This window comes from Oncorhynchus mykiss, chromosome 14 (genome assembly GCF_057628025.1).
Source record: "Oncorhynchus mykiss isolate SJ-2025 chromosome 14, ASM5762802v1, whole genome shotgun sequence".
Taxonomy (NCBI): domain Eukaryota; kingdom Metazoa; phylum Chordata; class Actinopteri; order Salmoniformes; family Salmonidae; genus Oncorhynchus; species Oncorhynchus mykiss.
In genome coordinates, this window is record NC_143035.1 from 14,138,941 (window position 1) to 14,155,794 (window position 16,854).

Sequence of the window (16,854 nt, forward strand, 5' to 3'; positions counted from 1 at the left end):
TAACATATATAAACATGGGACCTGATCTGCTGAGGGGCTAAGAGGGAAATAATGGACAACATGGGACCTAATCTGCTGGGAGGCTATGAGGGAAATAACGGACAACATGGGACCTGATCTGCTCTGAGGCTAGGAGGGAAATAATGGGCCATGGGCATGTTGAAGAACTACTACACTGCTTTTCATGGTGTCCAGGATGTGGTGAACTGATCCTAGTAATATGCCTCATAATATTCCTCATGGGGTGGCAGGTAGCCAAAAGGATGCTGGTTCAAATCCCAGAGCCAAATAGGTGAAAAATCTGTTGAGCAAGGTACCTAGCCCTAATTGCTCCTGTAAATTGATCTGAATAAGAGCATCTGCTAAATGACTCAAATGTATGTGCCATAGAACTTTGGGAAGGTGGTATTTTTCCTCTTACCTTTTCCAAGTTCACGTCGGCCTCAATGATCTGGCGCACGGCGTGTTCGGAGAAGGAAGCGTTTCGCAGGAGGAAAGTGGACAGGGTCTCATTGTTGTGGAGGAAATCCTTGAGCTTGAATCCTGTGGGAAACAAACACAACAACTTGTTCAAACCAGCTCTCTCCTATACCCTGACATTACTAGATGTGTGTACGGAATTGTCTTATTTTAGTAGACTTATTTAGCAAATGTTGGTTGTTCCTTCTGACAAAGCATACTATTTTCCATAATCGTGGGTACTGCGTTAGCTTTCAACCTCATTAAATGTTGTCATGGAGCATGTGCTTGCTTGCTAGTTACTCAGGTGACCAACTCAAACACTTGGCGCAGGAGTTTAGGATTATTTGGATACGTTTTTTTGTTGTCTTTTAAAGTTCAAAAGAATGTTTGGAAATGAATAAAACATCCCAGAAAAGGTTGGGTCTATATCAGAGGTTGGAAAGAAGTGCCAGAATACACCATTTCCATCATTATGTTATCTAAAATAATCAACCGTTGACATAGACCTGTGGAGAAGGAAGTGACACACTTCACACCTTCAGCCACAGGGTAATTCCACGGTCACCGAATTACGCTGAGACTCCGGTTTTTCACTTTCAAATGTGTGCCAAACAAAAAACATTTTCAAAGCTTAACAAACCATACAACGCAACATATTCTGTGTAAATTGTTCAAAGTTGTCCTTGTGCATAGAGTTGTATGGTTTGTTAAACTTTTAAATCCATGGCTTGTGTTTGATATACATTTATACATTTTAGAGTCTCAGCGTTACTCCGTTACCATGGAATTGCCCCAAAGTAACGTTCCGCTAGCATATTCACACTGAAAAACACTGGATCATACACAAACTGTCTGCAAATTGTCTGCTAACTGCCCCTTCCCCCTCTCTCATTGGCTACTTCCCTCAACTCCTGGGCCCTTTCAAAGAACAAAAGCTGGAAGTGAGTCCAGTCACTAGTACTGGTAGCAGTGGGGGGTTAGGGGGACAAAAGGACAGTAGGTGGCAGATTCCTGGAACATTAGCTAGACGACCCGTTTGAAGACAGACGAGGTGAGGGGGTGGGGGTCAAATTGGGTCTCAGAAAATCTGGAGCCTTTGCAAAAGCTGACAGACTCCATTTTGTTTTACTGTCTAGAACCCCTGTAAATCATTAGAAACGATTGTCAAAAGGAGTTACAAATTAGCAACAAATTTTACGCCAATGAACCATGAACATGCGTTAGAATTTAGTGACAGACAATTTAATCAATATTTGTCCACTGGTTACAGTACATTAAGAATCCACCACGCCTCCCAAGGACACCTTTCAGCAAATCCACTTTGACAAATCCTTCAGTGTATTGACCGGCTTTGTGAATTCCTGTTTTGTCTCTGGAAGTAAGCCATTGGCTTGGTTTTTACATGACGGCCTGACAAAACATTGGTGGCCCTAGGTCTTATTCATGCTCCTTTTGTTAATTGTGAGACTAATCAATCTAGATATTTTCTACAGAATCAAGCTGTAAAATGTGTGCTCTGAGAACACCAAAAAGATCAGACTTCCTGAAATACACTGGATCCAAAGCAATTTCAAAAGTCAATGCAAGATTATGCAAACTCACAAAAGCATTGTTTTGAGAAATTGAGACCTAACTATCTACTCTTTTAGATAGATGGCTCCATTATAAATACCATTTACAGTGCCAAATTCAATCAACTAAGCCATGGGTCCACAGTGAACCCAAAAAGTAAGACGTCACTGCCAAAAATAAATGATATTCAGATCAAATGTAAAAAAACACGACATGGAAAAATATCTGATTCTTTTGTCCATGTGAAAGCTGTGGTAGTGAGGGCTTTGTGGAGAGCACAGTCCGGTCAAAGCTCTGTTCACAAACTCAATGACAACCAGTAGCATAAAAAGAGGGAAACACACAATACCTGGCAGAACCTTTCAAAGAGTCCACTTTGGTCATGCAAACACTTGCTGACATCAGATTTATTGTGGAATTTGCTTATTCAGCTTCAGATCTCTGTTAAAACTGTTCAACTATCTATCCTCCATTCTAACCACTTGACCCCAGTCGCACAAAGAAGCTGAAATGTTTACTGTACAAACTAACAACTAGATTCTAAGAACCCCCCTGGCCTCATCAGACAGGTTTTCAGAAAGGACTGATTAACGGATATCATCAACGTGGATTATCAGGAGTATCTTGATCAGACCCGTGGCTGTGCAAAAGTGCTTAATTGGCATATAGTCCATGCACTGTGAACTCAGGAGCCTGAACGTTATCAACAACCAATACTGAAGGGATGTTACATCATCACTGTTCATACTTCCACATAACATAGCAATAAACCAAGCCATGTTGGTATGAGTCACATTTAAAATATCCCCCAGCCCCATCAAACTACACTGGCTTGGTTTATCAATATCATGCTTAGACTAGTAAATAGGACGGACTGAAGCACAAACTGATTAGCAAAATCAAATAAATGAATGGGAGTGTTTTAAAACAGGTGGCCACCATCATGAAAGCCATGTCATAAGAGAAAGACCTAACATAACCGTTCATCTTTATTGCCACTCGCAAAGGCTCAAATCAGATATCACTGGATTACCTTCTTAAAGTCCTACTCCAGTCTACTTTTCAGCTCATATATCACATGATTTACTTAACAAAAGGCACATCTCAATAGGTGGTCCAGGTGTCCTCATGACATGGCACAACTAGGGGGGTGGGCATTTCCTCTTTTGGTCTCTTTTAGGAACACACCAGGCAGGTCCGAGATACTGTTGTGAAGAAGATTTCCCAAGCTTTAAACATCCCAAGGAGCACTGTGCAAGCGATAATATTGAAATGGAAGGAGTATCAGACCACTGCAAATCTACCAAGACCTGGCCGTCCCTCTAAACTTTCAGCTCATACAAGGAGAAGACTGATCAGAGATGCAGCCAAGAGGCCCATGATCACTCTGGATGAACTGCAGAGATCTACAGCTGAGGTGGGAGACTCTGTCCATAGGACAACAATCAATATTATCGCTTGCACAGTGCTCCTTGGGATGTTTAAAGCTTGGGAAATCTTTTTGTATCCAAATCCGGCTTTAAACTTCTTCACAACAGTATCTCGGACCTGCCTGGTGTGTTCCTTGTTCTTCATGATGCTCTCTGCGCTTTTAACGGACCTCTGAGACTATCACAGTGCAGGTGCATTTATACGGAGACTTGATTACACACAGGTGGATTGTATTTATCATCATTAGTCATTTAGGTCAACATTGGATCATTCAGAGATCCTCACTGAACTTCTGGAGAGAGTTTGCTGCACTGAAAGTAAAGGGTCTGAATAATTTTGCACGCCCAATTTTTCAGTTTTTGATTTGTTAAAAAAGTTTGAAATATCCAATAAATGTCGTTCCACTTCATGATTGTGTCCCACTTGTTGTTGATTCTTCACAAAAAAATACAGTTTTATATCTTTATGTTTGAAGCCTGAAATGTGGCAAAAGGTCGCAAAGTTCAAGGGGGCCGAATACTTTCGCAAGGCACTACATGGGATATTGTTTTTCAAAAGTAAAAGCTCAAAAATAGCTGGAGTATGTTTTTAACATCTGTTGTGCTCATTTGAGTGTTTTAGGAGTGCGGCACCTACACTTCGAGGCTTAACGTGTATATACCTAACTATCCAGGACTCAGCGTATACCTAACTATCCAGGACTCGGCATATACCTAATTACCCAGGACTCAGCGTATACCTAATTACCCAGGACTCAGCGTACACCTATTATACTTCTGCAGACATTTTCTACCATCAGCCAAAGTGGATACACAGGCATGGCAAATACCTAATTCATTACAGTGGTGCTGTATTTGCCTTGAAATGTAAATATTATCGGTATGTTGATATACTACTCCAATGAAAGGCTTATCCTTTTATAAAGTCCATTACCCAAGCTAATGTAATATAAGGTCACCTGACTAAGGTAGCACAGTCTTATTGTGTCTAATGCGAAACACACCATTAACCCAGCACACAGTAAGTATGGAAGTACGTAAAATCTGTCCTATCTTGAATGGCATATGAGAATACCTTCAAGCCATGCGGCAGGCAGCCTAGTGGTTCGAGCGTTGGGCCAGTACCGGAAGTTTGCTGGATCGAATCCCCGAGCTGACGAGGTAAAAATCTGCCCGAGCAAAGCAGTTGACCCAAAGTTCCCTGGGCGCCGAAGACGTGGATGTCGATTAAGGCAAGCCCCCCGCACCTCTCTGATTCAGAGGGGTTGGGTTAAATGCGGAAGACACATTTCAGTTGAATACATTCAGTTGGACAACTGACTAGGTATCCCCCTTTTGCCTTTTCCCAATGGCCTGCCACGACCTGTCAGTTGGGAGAGGCTCTGCCGGCTTTCATCCATCTACTGCCTCAAACCATCTCACATATCGCCACCACTGTCACTCTAAACACAGCATTGTCTAAGTGCTCATAAATAAAATGTCATTATAGAAGAAATCTGGGTGTGAAATTTAAGTGGTATAATATTAAATCAGTTTTACAATTATAACTATCCATCCACAGCCATTCACAGGCACAGGAGGAGAATCCAGAAGGCAGGTTGGAACAGGACAAAAGGGGATGGGGGAGTCCCGCTGTGAGTCAGCACAGCGTAAGGGAATTAGTATAAACCCTCTTTTTTCTGCCCAGACGTGGGCGTACAGTAACTCTCCGGGGCCCGCCCAACGGGGAGTAAAGTTCAGGGCAGACAGAGATGTACTATGTAGACCTGGAATGAGTCTTGATTCAGCTTCCGTGAAAATACTGTCTATTCTAGGCTTTGAGTTCATGAACATTCCGCTCAAATGAATAGGCCCCTGGTGTTTCTTGTGAATGTAGTAAATGTGTACAGTGAACAATGGTTTATATAGAGGTGACTCTTACCTTTGGTGTTGGCCTGTAGTGTCTTCAGGGCTTGGATGAGGCCTTTAAAGCCATCCAGATTCCGGTCATTCTGACTGTACAGCAGGATCTTCTTGGCATCGGAGAACAGACGAGAGATTCTGCAGACATCCACAGATTAACACAGAATAAAATTGAATCAGTTCAATTCAAGTTATAAACAGGATATTTACAGGAAACATTAAAGTGACCATTTTCTTTATTTGGAAACAATGATGTTATTAATCCAATGAAGCGGATGAATTATAAAATAAAGTGTATTCATGTTTTTAATTTTAAAAAACAAATCAGATACAGAGATGCAGCTTGGGGTGGGACTCACATGGACTCGTTGAAGTTGCCCACGACCCCGGGGGACTCTCCAGGAGTAGGGTTGCGGAAGCAGGGGTTGTTGGCGTTGCAGATGATGCCTTGGATCCAGGGCAGGGTGCCCGCCGAGGGCATGGCCTTGTTGGGGAAATGACCTGAGCGAGACACCGGGAGAGATACCATCAGTAACGTCACTGTATAGTCGTCATAAGACACAAATTGTGGTGCTTGAACTTCAATCATTTATACAGCACATTCAAAACCACATCTCTGGTTGTATAGCAAAACACTTTTTGGGGGACGTTTTTGACATATTTAGTCTATCAATACACTATCTACAGAGAATGGACTGCAGAGAACACAGGGTAGTTCTAGTCACGTTGGATCTGATACTGAGACACTTAAATGGCCTCTATATCAACCCGACGGAACTACTTGAGGTGGTCTTTGAACATCACCTACAGAGTTTCAAAATTCTATTTTTGTCTACGCAAAAGACACCTAACTGATGTGTGTTCTCAGATTAACTTATCGGGCTGGTGGCGGATAAGCTAGCATCAGCGTAACCACGTCTTGTCCCATCTTGAAGGCTTCACTGTAGCTACAGGCCTTATCAATGTGAGGGAGTGATTGCCTAAGTACAATGTACAACCTTTGTCCCCTCCTAAGGTGCCATCCCTCCCTCCCCGAGAGGCTTGCCTTTATTTGTGTGATGAGTTAAAAAAGTAGGCGCGCTATCAGTAAACCTGAGGCCTGCCAACTGGCCCATTACTAAGAAAAGCAGAGATAAGAGATAACCCCACATAGCCAATTGCTTAGCTGATTCAGGGCAGCCATATTGCCTTTCAGAGTGATCGTCATCGACGGCCTATAACGATTATGAATTAATGAACTAGTGGGTGATAAATGTGAATCCTAAATGCAATTTAGCTAGGCAGTTTTCAAACTAGCACCACATTAATCTGAAATCATTTGAAATCTTCCAAACTAGCACCATATTCAACTCAAATGCTTTGAAATCTTCAAAAAGAGCAATGGGTATTTGGAGTCTTATTGCACGGTCACATTTTTTTCATGGTTAATATCCATCCCCAAAACCAATAGGTTAGCCCTGTGCAAGGAAGACCATGTCTTTCCTATGGGGTGTAGGAGAAGTTACAACATGCCCAGACCCACGTGCTGTATGACTCACACCAAAAGTATCCCTGTGCCTGGTGCCTAACCAAGACTTTAGGAAGAACTGAAAGCAATTCACCCCTAATGCTTCTGCTTTCTGGCAGATGGACAAAGCGCAGGCTTCCGGGAATGAAAGAAAGCGGATATTCTGACGTAGACAAAGATTTCTCAGGAGATGCGTTCACCCCATTGATATAACAGTTATAACAGTTATTAGTAGCTATACGAATGCTTTGTCCTACACAACTGTATCCTGAAGCAGGTTTGTAGGCTATTACACAAAGTAGGATCAATAAGAATGCAAGTCCCATACAAAGAAACAATAGTTGCTTTAGCAAAGAGAAGGTAACCGGCAGCTTCATTGATCCTGTTCTGTGAACTGACCCCAGTGATATAATTAACTGAAGAATTCTCTAGCGTATCATTCCGGGGAAAACAGGCTTTGGTTCAGCAAGTGCATTTCCATTATATAAGCTTTTCCCATACCCGTGCCAAAGATAGTCTCCGAGGGCCTTGCGACTTTTATCAGCTTTCACATATAGAACCTTGATAATGAGATTAGAGCAGTAATAAAGGCATCGTAAACTCTAACCCCCCCCCCCCCCCATAAAGTCACTGATATGTCCACAGGCAATCTGAGCCACCTCACAAACGAACTGTCAAATCAAACAGAAAACAATCAAACTTATATTTGTACAGTTTTGACTAATCAAAGAGACATTTTGTTTTGACAAAAAAAAGCTCCAGTGATTAGTATTGGATCTATTGTGATGTTCGTATCGGAGGCTTCATGCAGGAGAAGTAAAGGGATACATGCCCAGTGGGAAGAAATCTTCTGTCAGTCTTTAGATAAAAACCCATTAACAGGGGTATATCTGCCATCCCATACCAGAAAATTGATTAGCAGGACAGAATATTCCCCATATAACAGTTAACGCATAAAACAACCAGCATACACACCCAATAAGGACCTATCATAAACAGTTCAACACGATTAGGCTGCTGTTGGACTGTGAAAATGTATGTCTTTTTTTTCCTCCATAGTGGGTTTACTCGAGTGGCCAGCACGTAGCAGTTTCAGAATAAATGACTGTACATGGCATTGTAGCATACTAGTGCATGGTATTGCTAGCTTGTATACTGTAGCATCAATGGCTTGTATCTTTGGCAGTGTACAATATGTATACATGCGACAACATAGTTCTTCCACAGATTCCAAATACAAATGCCTCCGTGGCCACAACAGGAGTGGTTGAACAGCCATTTGGGGTGTGGGGTGGGGAATTCAGTTGAGTGTCTTGTGGAGAAGTGTCTGTGCGTAAACAATGACGAGGGGGGTGCATCATACTTACATTCATGTTGTTCGTATGGAGGGTAGTTCAGTCTCACTGATATCAAAATGAAGAAGATCAACAGGGGCCATACTATCTCAATCAGCAGTTGGAGCTAGAGAAGAAAACAAGAGAAGAAGGCCAGTTAGCATTTTTTTATAAGGAGCGTGGCCCATGGTAACCATTACTACCCCCCCCCCCCCCCCCTCCCCATTTATAACCATAAGCCTAGCTTGTCTGCTAATAGTCTGGAGCGCTTAAAAGCTGCCATTCAAAATGGCTCCCTCACTACACCATATAATAGGTCTGCATCAACGCTATACGCAGGCATGATGTAGCTGTCATAAGACAGCGTCTATTAGGACTGCATTCCTAATAGACGCAAAGTGATCAATACAACCAACCCCCACTTCAAAATAGCCAATGTTGCACACCCACATCCAGCAACAGTGAAGTCATCTCTGTTCAAGGGTTATCGGGTGCATGCTGATTGGATTAGGAGACGGAGAGAGATGCTACTCCAGCACACGTAAAGCCATTCAAAATGCAGGGTTCTTGCACAGGTGGGAGACAAAGCTGTAGTAGCAATTAAAGCTAACACTGCTAAGATAAAGCTCTGTCCCTTTGGGCATGTAGCATATTACTTTCCAGTAAAACTTTGTTTTTTGACTACTTGAATAAAGGAGCCTACGTCTCGCATCGAATACACCGTAAAATCTCCCTCCAGTTAAGGGAATTGCTTACAATAGTTATTGTAAAAATCAAATCAAATGTATTCTTCACATACAGTTTACAGCAGGTATAAAAGGTACAGTGAAATGCTTGTGTTAGTTCCCTCAACAATGCAGAACATTAATCAATAACAACAATGAAAGGAGTCAAGTCAAAAATAACAGGTAATAGAAGAGGTAGTATGCACAGTAATAATGGACTGGATTTACAAATATAAAGTGGGTAGTGGAATCAATGGTATATATTGGAACAGCAGCGTTGACTGTGTGTGTGAGTGTGTGTATATGAGTTCTCTGTGTGTGTGTGTGTTTATGGGTGTTTGTGTGTGTGTTTGTGCGTGTGTGTGTGTTTATGGGTGTTTGTGTGTTAGGGTTGGATGTGTGGGTTGTCAGTGCAAATAATTTATCCGGTGCAAATAGTCTCTAAGGTGCAGGTCTGTCCAGGGAGATGGCTAGCATAAGCTTTTCAGCAGTCTGATGGCCTGGTGGTAGAAGCTGTCTCGAAGCCTTTTGGGCCGGGACCCGATACTCTGATAGCGCTTGCCAGACAGTAACAGAGCGAACAGTTCGTGGCTCGGATGACTTGAGTCCTTGACAATCTTTCGGTCCTTCCTCAGACACCGGCTGGTGTAGATGTCCTGGAGGACAGGGAGATCGCCCCCAGTGATGTATTGGGCCTATCACAGTGCTGTTCTTACTCTTATAATAGGAGAACAGGACATGACCCCTCTTTGAAACTAAACAGCTATTGAACTATTGTGTAAAGTATGATTTGCTACAAAGAAAGAATTTAAAAACTGTAGACCTGGTATATGACAATAATAAAGTAAATACATTTGTTTGAAATACACTGTAAACATTATAACAGAAGAACATAATTGTACATCCTCTTTTAAATTGTCCTATCAAACAAAGCCACGGGAAAAAGTCCCAATTCCTATTTCACCAATTCACACAATCTGATTTAAAGATGTTCTGCTTACCGTTTGCCTTCTCCTGTAGGTAAAGTTCTTCCACAACAACAAGCCCAGCTGAGTTGAGATGGACATCTCTACTCTGGACCTCTTCCACTCAAGCTTCCCTCCAGCTCCAAACTGAAATGACACACAGGCAGTGGTGACTGTGGGTAAAAAGTCCAGCCAGCCAGCACACAGCTCAAAGGTACAAGGTCAAGGGTCATTTGTCTAGTTGACAACATCTCTCCAATAGGTCCTCCTCACATGGGAACTTATTCTGCACTGTGTCCCCACTCAGTTCCCAAGCAGACTTTATGAGAGTGAGGATGGGTTGAGGGGACGTATTTACAGGTTATTAGTGGTTCTGTCAGTACAAATCGTGTGGTTCTGATGGTCCAGATTTGGAGTGTATATCTTTGCAGATGTTCTTTATATCTGGTCAGAATCCCTGATACAGGCCCTCCTCCACCCTCTGGGGTATGGATAATGATTATGTCTCCAGAGAAACCTAGATGCAAATAAAAGTCTTAAATATCAAATTACTCTAGGCAGAATTAGATATTTTTGGTTTGGGTCAAAATGACCCATTTTCATGCAGAAACACAAAACATGATTTAGATTTGTTTATGAAAAATGTAAAGTATTAAATAAACCACCTTGGGGGGTTATGACCAAAAATATGCCCCAAGATGACCTTATGACCCCAGTCAGAATCGGAGTTCCATCTCTCTCTGGACCCCTTTCCCATGAACTGTGTGACTGACTGACTCTGCTGCTAGCTAGGCATCTTGTTCGTTAGCTATAGCTGTGTAGCAACTTAGCCAACCAGGCACAGGTAGATAGATGGTTTAAAGCGGCTCTGGCTCCATGTTCATAACTAAAACTGATAGCTATTTGCTTTGTTGCGATGACAATACATTCACCTGGATATTAGCTAATTGCCAGGGTAGCTAGCTAATGAACTCCCCCGGAGTATAAACTAGAACATCTACGATCATGAAGCAGAGCCAGACAGAATTCCTGCCTAGGGATGAGAGCGCATCATTGCACCGGTTAACACCGAAGCATGCCTTTCCTCACATGCACAATTGTAAACAACATAAATACATCCAGGCGTTTGGCTGCACCATGTTTTACTGGACATATATGGCCCTAACTTCATAGACGAGGGATAAAACACTGGGTCACAGGGATGAGATTCGCGCAAAATGGATAACTGTTTATGTTGTCCAAGTGGCATGAATCGGAGTTTGCACAAAATGTATTTTGTTTGCATCGTAAACATGCATCATTCAGTTTTGACTGCTAGTGAGGCTCCTGGCTTTTCAGGATATTGAAATTACAAATCACAAGGGTTATTTGTCCTTATGGTTAAAAGGCATATGAAAACTCTGAAACTGGAAATAAGCTATTGAATGATCAGTGATAATCACCATTTGAAGCATGTAATTTAACTAAATATATTTACTTACATTAGGCTGCAATTGTTGTAGGCTAAGTGGGAATGAAACCGTCATGGTACAGAAGTAGAATGCGTTCCTATTTCTTACTTACTTTTTTCAAACTACATTGTAGGTTAAGGGCCCTATAAGTAAGCATTCCACAGTAAGGTCTACACCTTTTGTATTCGGCGCATGTGTGACAAATACAATTTTATTTGGTCGGAGAGAATGAATTAATAAATAGATTGAATGAATGTTTATATTGAGGGAACTAATAAATAAAAAACCCAACTGAACGGATTAGTCTGGACATTTTTTTCACCCACCATGGCGCATTAGGGCTCCTGAGTGGCGCAGTGGTCCAAGGCACTGTATCTCAGTGCTAGAGGCCTCACTACAGACCCTGGTCCAATCCCTGGTCCAATCCCGTGATTGAGTCCCATAGGGCGCCGCACAATTGGCCCAGCGTAGTTAGGGAAGGGTTTGGCCAGTGTAGGCCGTTGTTGTAAAATAAACATTTGTTCTTAACTGACTTGCCTTGTTAAATAAAGGTAAAATAATTGTTTTTTAAAGTGTCTCAGCATGAACCCAACAAATGGAGCATGGGTATAAGTGAATGAGTGAGTAGGCTACACAGAAATAAAGGACTCTAGTGCACAAAAGCCTGTTTTAGCATGTGCAGCACCAATGAGGACATTCAACATTTTGAAGAAGTCAACTGGGTGACACTTCCTATGGGTTAAGGAAGGAGCACATAATTCCTCCAGGTCACCAGGAGGGATCAGCCAATTAATTTTTCTTGTGAGAAAACATTCCATAACTGCAGGTGGCAGTAAATCATCAATCTTGTCTTTATACCTGTTCAAACACAATCTAGGTTGCAGTGTCGACCCGCCCTGTGCAACTGGGTCCTGGACTTCCTGTCGGGCCGCCCCCAGGTGGTGAAGGTAGGAAACAACATCTCCACTCCACTGATCCTCAACACTGGGGCCCCGCTCTCAGCCCTCTCCTGTACTCCCTGTTCACCCACGACTGTATGGCCATGCACACCTCCAACTCAATCATCAAGTTTGCAGACAATACTACAGAGGTAGACTTGATTACCAACAACGACGAGACAGCCTACAGGAGGTGAGGGCCCTCCAAGTGTGGTGTCAGGAAAATAACCCTTCACTCAATGTCAGCAAAACAAAAGAGATGATCGTGGACTTCAGGAAACAGCAGAGGGAGCACCCCCCTATTCACGTCGACGGGACAGCAGTAGAGAAGGTGGAAAGTATTAAGTTCCTCGGTGTAGATATCACCGACAAACTGAAATGGTCCACGCACACAGACAGTGTGGAGGCTGAAAAAATTGGTATTGTCACTCGAAAACACTCACTAACTTTTACAGGTGCACAATTATGAGCATCCTGTCGGGCTGCATCACCGCCTGGTACGGCAACTACACCGCCCACAACCGCAGGGCTCTCCAGAGGGTGGTGCGGTCTGCACAACGCATCACCGGGGGCAAACTACATGCCCCCCAGGACACCTACAACACCCGATGTCACAGGAAGCCAAAAAAGATAATCAAGGACAATAACCACCTGAGCCACTACCTGTTCACCCTGCTTCCATCCAGAAGGCGGGGCCAGTACAGGTACATCAAAGCTGGGACAGAGAAATAGAAAAACAGATTCTATCTCAAGGCCATCAGATTGTTATACAGTCACCACCAGCACAGAGGTGGCTGCCTACCTACAGACTTGATACCATTGGCCATTTAAATGAATGGATCATTAGTCACTTTAATAATGCCACTTTAAGAATGTTTACATCTCACATTTATATACTGTATCCTTCACTATCTATTATTTTCTATCTCTTGCATGTTTGCCGCTCTGTCACTGCTCATTCATATATTTTATACTTATATATTCTCATCCCATTCCTTTAATAGATTGTGTGTATTAGGTTTTGTTGTGGAATTTGTTAGATATTACCTGTTAGATCCTGATGCACTGTCGGATCTAGAAGCATTTCACTACACTCACAATAACATCTGCTAGCCATGTGTATGTGACCAATAAAATGTGATTTAAGTGTGCACTATGTAACCTTTCAGTTTGTTTACCATAGAAGTAGTAGAAGAAGAAAATGTACTACTTTAAAATTGAGATGGACTCAATGACGTTGCCCATGCTTGCACAGACGCCATAACGGGAAATATACAATGTTGCATCCTCTATCTCTACCGTACGCTACTATCAGCTTCTCTACCGGTGTTTGGAGTGACAAGCTCAGTCTAGGCTATTGTCTCCCTGTCTTTTGTACTCACAAGAGCCAGGTGGGCTGTTTGTGTGATAACTCCCGCAGGTAATACGACAATATAAATTACTCAATAACATGTTATTTTGCTGGGCTTCACATTGACGTCCCTTACTGTAAATTAAAAACAAAGTAACTTGTTTCTAAGTTGTTTATTAACTTGTTTGGTGGCAAAATGTTGTAGAACAAGTACAGGGATAACTCTGCAAAGAATGTAATTGAATAGAAAATATGGGATAGTTTTTTTAAAGTCAGTTTATCACAATGAGAAGATTCGTGCCATGCGGTGTTCTCCGCATGCTTGGAAAAATCTAATATGAAGTCCTTTTCCTAAATGAGTAAATCACTGTTACATAACAATACATAATGTGGTTGTAAATGTGACGGAAGACTAGTCTACATCGTGTTTTATAATTAAGTACAACAAAAACTACAACGAACACATTTTTTGCTATAAAACAAAAATATCTATAAGTGATGCGTTGTTGAAAAGAAAAATAGCAAAAGTTTGCCATATAACTCCGTTATATTTTCAGCTTTCTTTCTAGCAGATAGGACTACCATTAAAAGAAGAGAAGAAACAAACGACAGACAATTAATCAGTGGAAAATCGAAATACCTTTTCCCAAAGGCACGAAATCAGACCCTTTCAGCATCAATTGTGTTTCCTCCTAAGCTAAACCACACTTCTTCACCACTTTTTGAAATATTTTTTATCCTGGCTTGTTATCCAGGCATGTGTGACCTGTACACAGAGGAGGAGAATCATCTGGATCTAGAAAAGCTTTTATATGGAGTGAACCTTGGCTACATCCGCTTGGAGAACTACAGGGGTTACTCTCGGTCATGGAGATGTTCCGTGATTAAATCCCCCTAGTGGAGCACATGTAGACTCGGGGCTACTCGCACTCCCCGACCTCCTTAACATCTGGAACTAATGATAATCGAAATAAAAACCATAGACCTACATGTATTTAAAGTAGTAAATAGCCTTCCCGGGACTACATTTCGTTTGGGTAAACAGTTGGGTTATAGGCCTATACGCCATCCTCTTTCCACAAATTCTGTACATTTTGTTTGACAATTTGGTCATTTAGCAGACCCTCTTATACAGAGAGATTTACAGGAGCAATTAGGATTAATGAAGTGCCTTGTTCAAGGGCACATCGACAGCCAGCTCGGCTATTCGGTCACTGGCACAATGCTCTTAACCGCATTTTCATTCTGATTATTCAGAATGAAAACGAACAATCACTGACGCTGCATATGTTTTTTTTCCATAGATTTAGATTAAACCCCATAATTTACTGTCAAAACATAATCTGGTCATGTTTACCTTTCATGAGATTCAACCATTAATTAGATACTTCCCCTGATTTCTTCCAATCATTTCCAGGTTGCATGTATCAAATCAAATTGTATTGGTGAAATACACATATTTAGCAGATGTTATTGCAGGTGTAGCGAAAAGCTTGTGTTCCTAGCTCCAACAGTGTAGTAGTATCTAACAGTGCAGAAGTAGCTAAAACAATTCACAACAATACACACAAATCTAAAAGTAAACTAATGGAATTAAGCAATATATAAATATTATATAGAGCTATGTCAGAGTGTAATTGACTAAAATACAGTAGAATAGAATACAGTATATACATATGAGATGAGTAAAGCAGTATGTAAACATTATTTAAACATTATTAAAGTGACTAGTGTTCCATTATTAAAGTGGGCAGTGATTCCAAATCTATGTAAATAGGGCAGCAGCCTCTAAGGTGCAGGGTTGCATAACCGGGTGGAAGCCGGTTAGTGATGGCTATTTAACAGTCCGATGGCCTTGAGATAGAAGCTGTTTTTCATTCTCTCGGTCCCAGCTTTGATGCACCTGTACTGACCTCGCCTTCTGCATTATAGTTCGGTGAACAGGCAGTGGCTCGGGTGGTTGATGTCCTTGATGATTTCTTTGGCTTTCCTGTGACATCAAGTGCTTGTAGGTGTCCTGGAGGGCAGGTAGTTTGCCCACGGTGATGTGTTGGGCAGACCGCACCACCCTCTGGAGAGCCCTGTGGTTGCATGCGGTGCAGTTGCCGTACCAGATGGTGATAATGCCTGACAAGATGCTCTCAATTGTGCATCTGTAATAGTTTGTGAGGGTTTTAGGGACAAGCCACATTTCTTCAGCCTCCTGTTGCACCTTCTTCACTACACTGTCTGTGAAATAGGCTGATGATTAATGACTCATCACTTGGGAAACAACAATGAGTTCAGCCGAGGGGGTGTTCTTTTTAAAAGACTGAAAACATTTCCCCAAAGCAATGTGACAATGACAAAAACACAAATGTCATTGAAAGGAAAGATTTGAAGAGATTTGCAGTCAGCAAGTTACCCTTGATGACAATACAGTAATTTGCTCCCCCGAAATGGCGTAGCCTCTCACCTATGAATTGGATTAGTGCAAATAAATATGTTTATAGATGGAAATTATAAGGCCCATGAAATAGTTAAATAATTACACTATTAGGTTATGCATATTCATGAAACCAATCATTGTAGCTCTTTTTAATTATATCAATTATGACCTTTTCATTCTGCCAATCTGAATGGGACTCTTAGCCGGTTAAAAGTTCAACTACTCAAAGCTCAATAACTTATCAACACAGTAGGATTTATAGCTGTAGGCAGAGCATATCCTCAGAATACCATCTCCAACACTCTAATCAGAAAAGGAACAGTTCAAAGTTTGCCAGACGTTTTCATACCTCAAGTGGTCTAAAGTCAAGCTGATGTCATCTCATTCTAGTCAATAGGATAACTCTGCAGTGCAGGCCTCAGTCCCTAATTAATGTGAAAAATGGGAACAATGTATTAGTAATATTTGCAGAAGCCTAGTACTGGGAAATAACAGTAGAAAACATTTTATGGTATTAATCTGTTTTCATCAACCTGGCCAAGGCTTTCGACTCTGTCAATCACCTCATTCTTATCAACAGACTCAAAAGCTTTGGTTTCTCAAATGACTGCCTCGCTTGGTTCACCAACTACTTCTCAGATAGAGTTCAGTGTGTCAAATCGGAGGGCCTGCTGTCAGAACATCTGGCAGTTTCTATGGGGGTGCCACAGGGATCAATTCTCGTGCCGACTAATTTCTCTGTATATATGAATGATGTCGCTCTTGCTGCTGGTGATTCTCTGATCCACC

General features: G+C 41.8%; 1 protein-coding gene across 1 annotated transcript in view; it reads right to left on the bottom strand.

The window, feature by feature from the left end:
• Positions 1–14,485, bottom strand: part of abca1b (ATP-binding cassette, sub-family A (ABC1), member 1B) — a 38,968-nt gene extending 24,483 nt beyond the window's left edge. Inside the window, exons 1-6 of the mRNA XM_036943019.2 lie at positions 14,278–14,485; positions 9,934–10,044; positions 8,241–8,334; positions 5,726–5,867; positions 5,386–5,504; positions 422–543 (exon numbers count right to left, since the gene is read on the bottom strand). Coding sequence (XP_036798914.1) covers positions 422–543; positions 5,386–5,504; positions 5,726–5,867; positions 8,241–8,334; positions 9,934–9,999 — 543 coding nt within the window. The 5' untranslated portion in view covers positions 10,000–10,044; positions 14,278–14,485. The remainder of the gene's footprint in view (positions 1–421; positions 544–5,385; positions 5,505–5,725; positions 5,868–8,240; positions 8,335–9,933; positions 10,045–14,277) is intronic.
• Between the last annotated feature and the right edge of the window lie 2,369 nt (positions 14,486–16,854).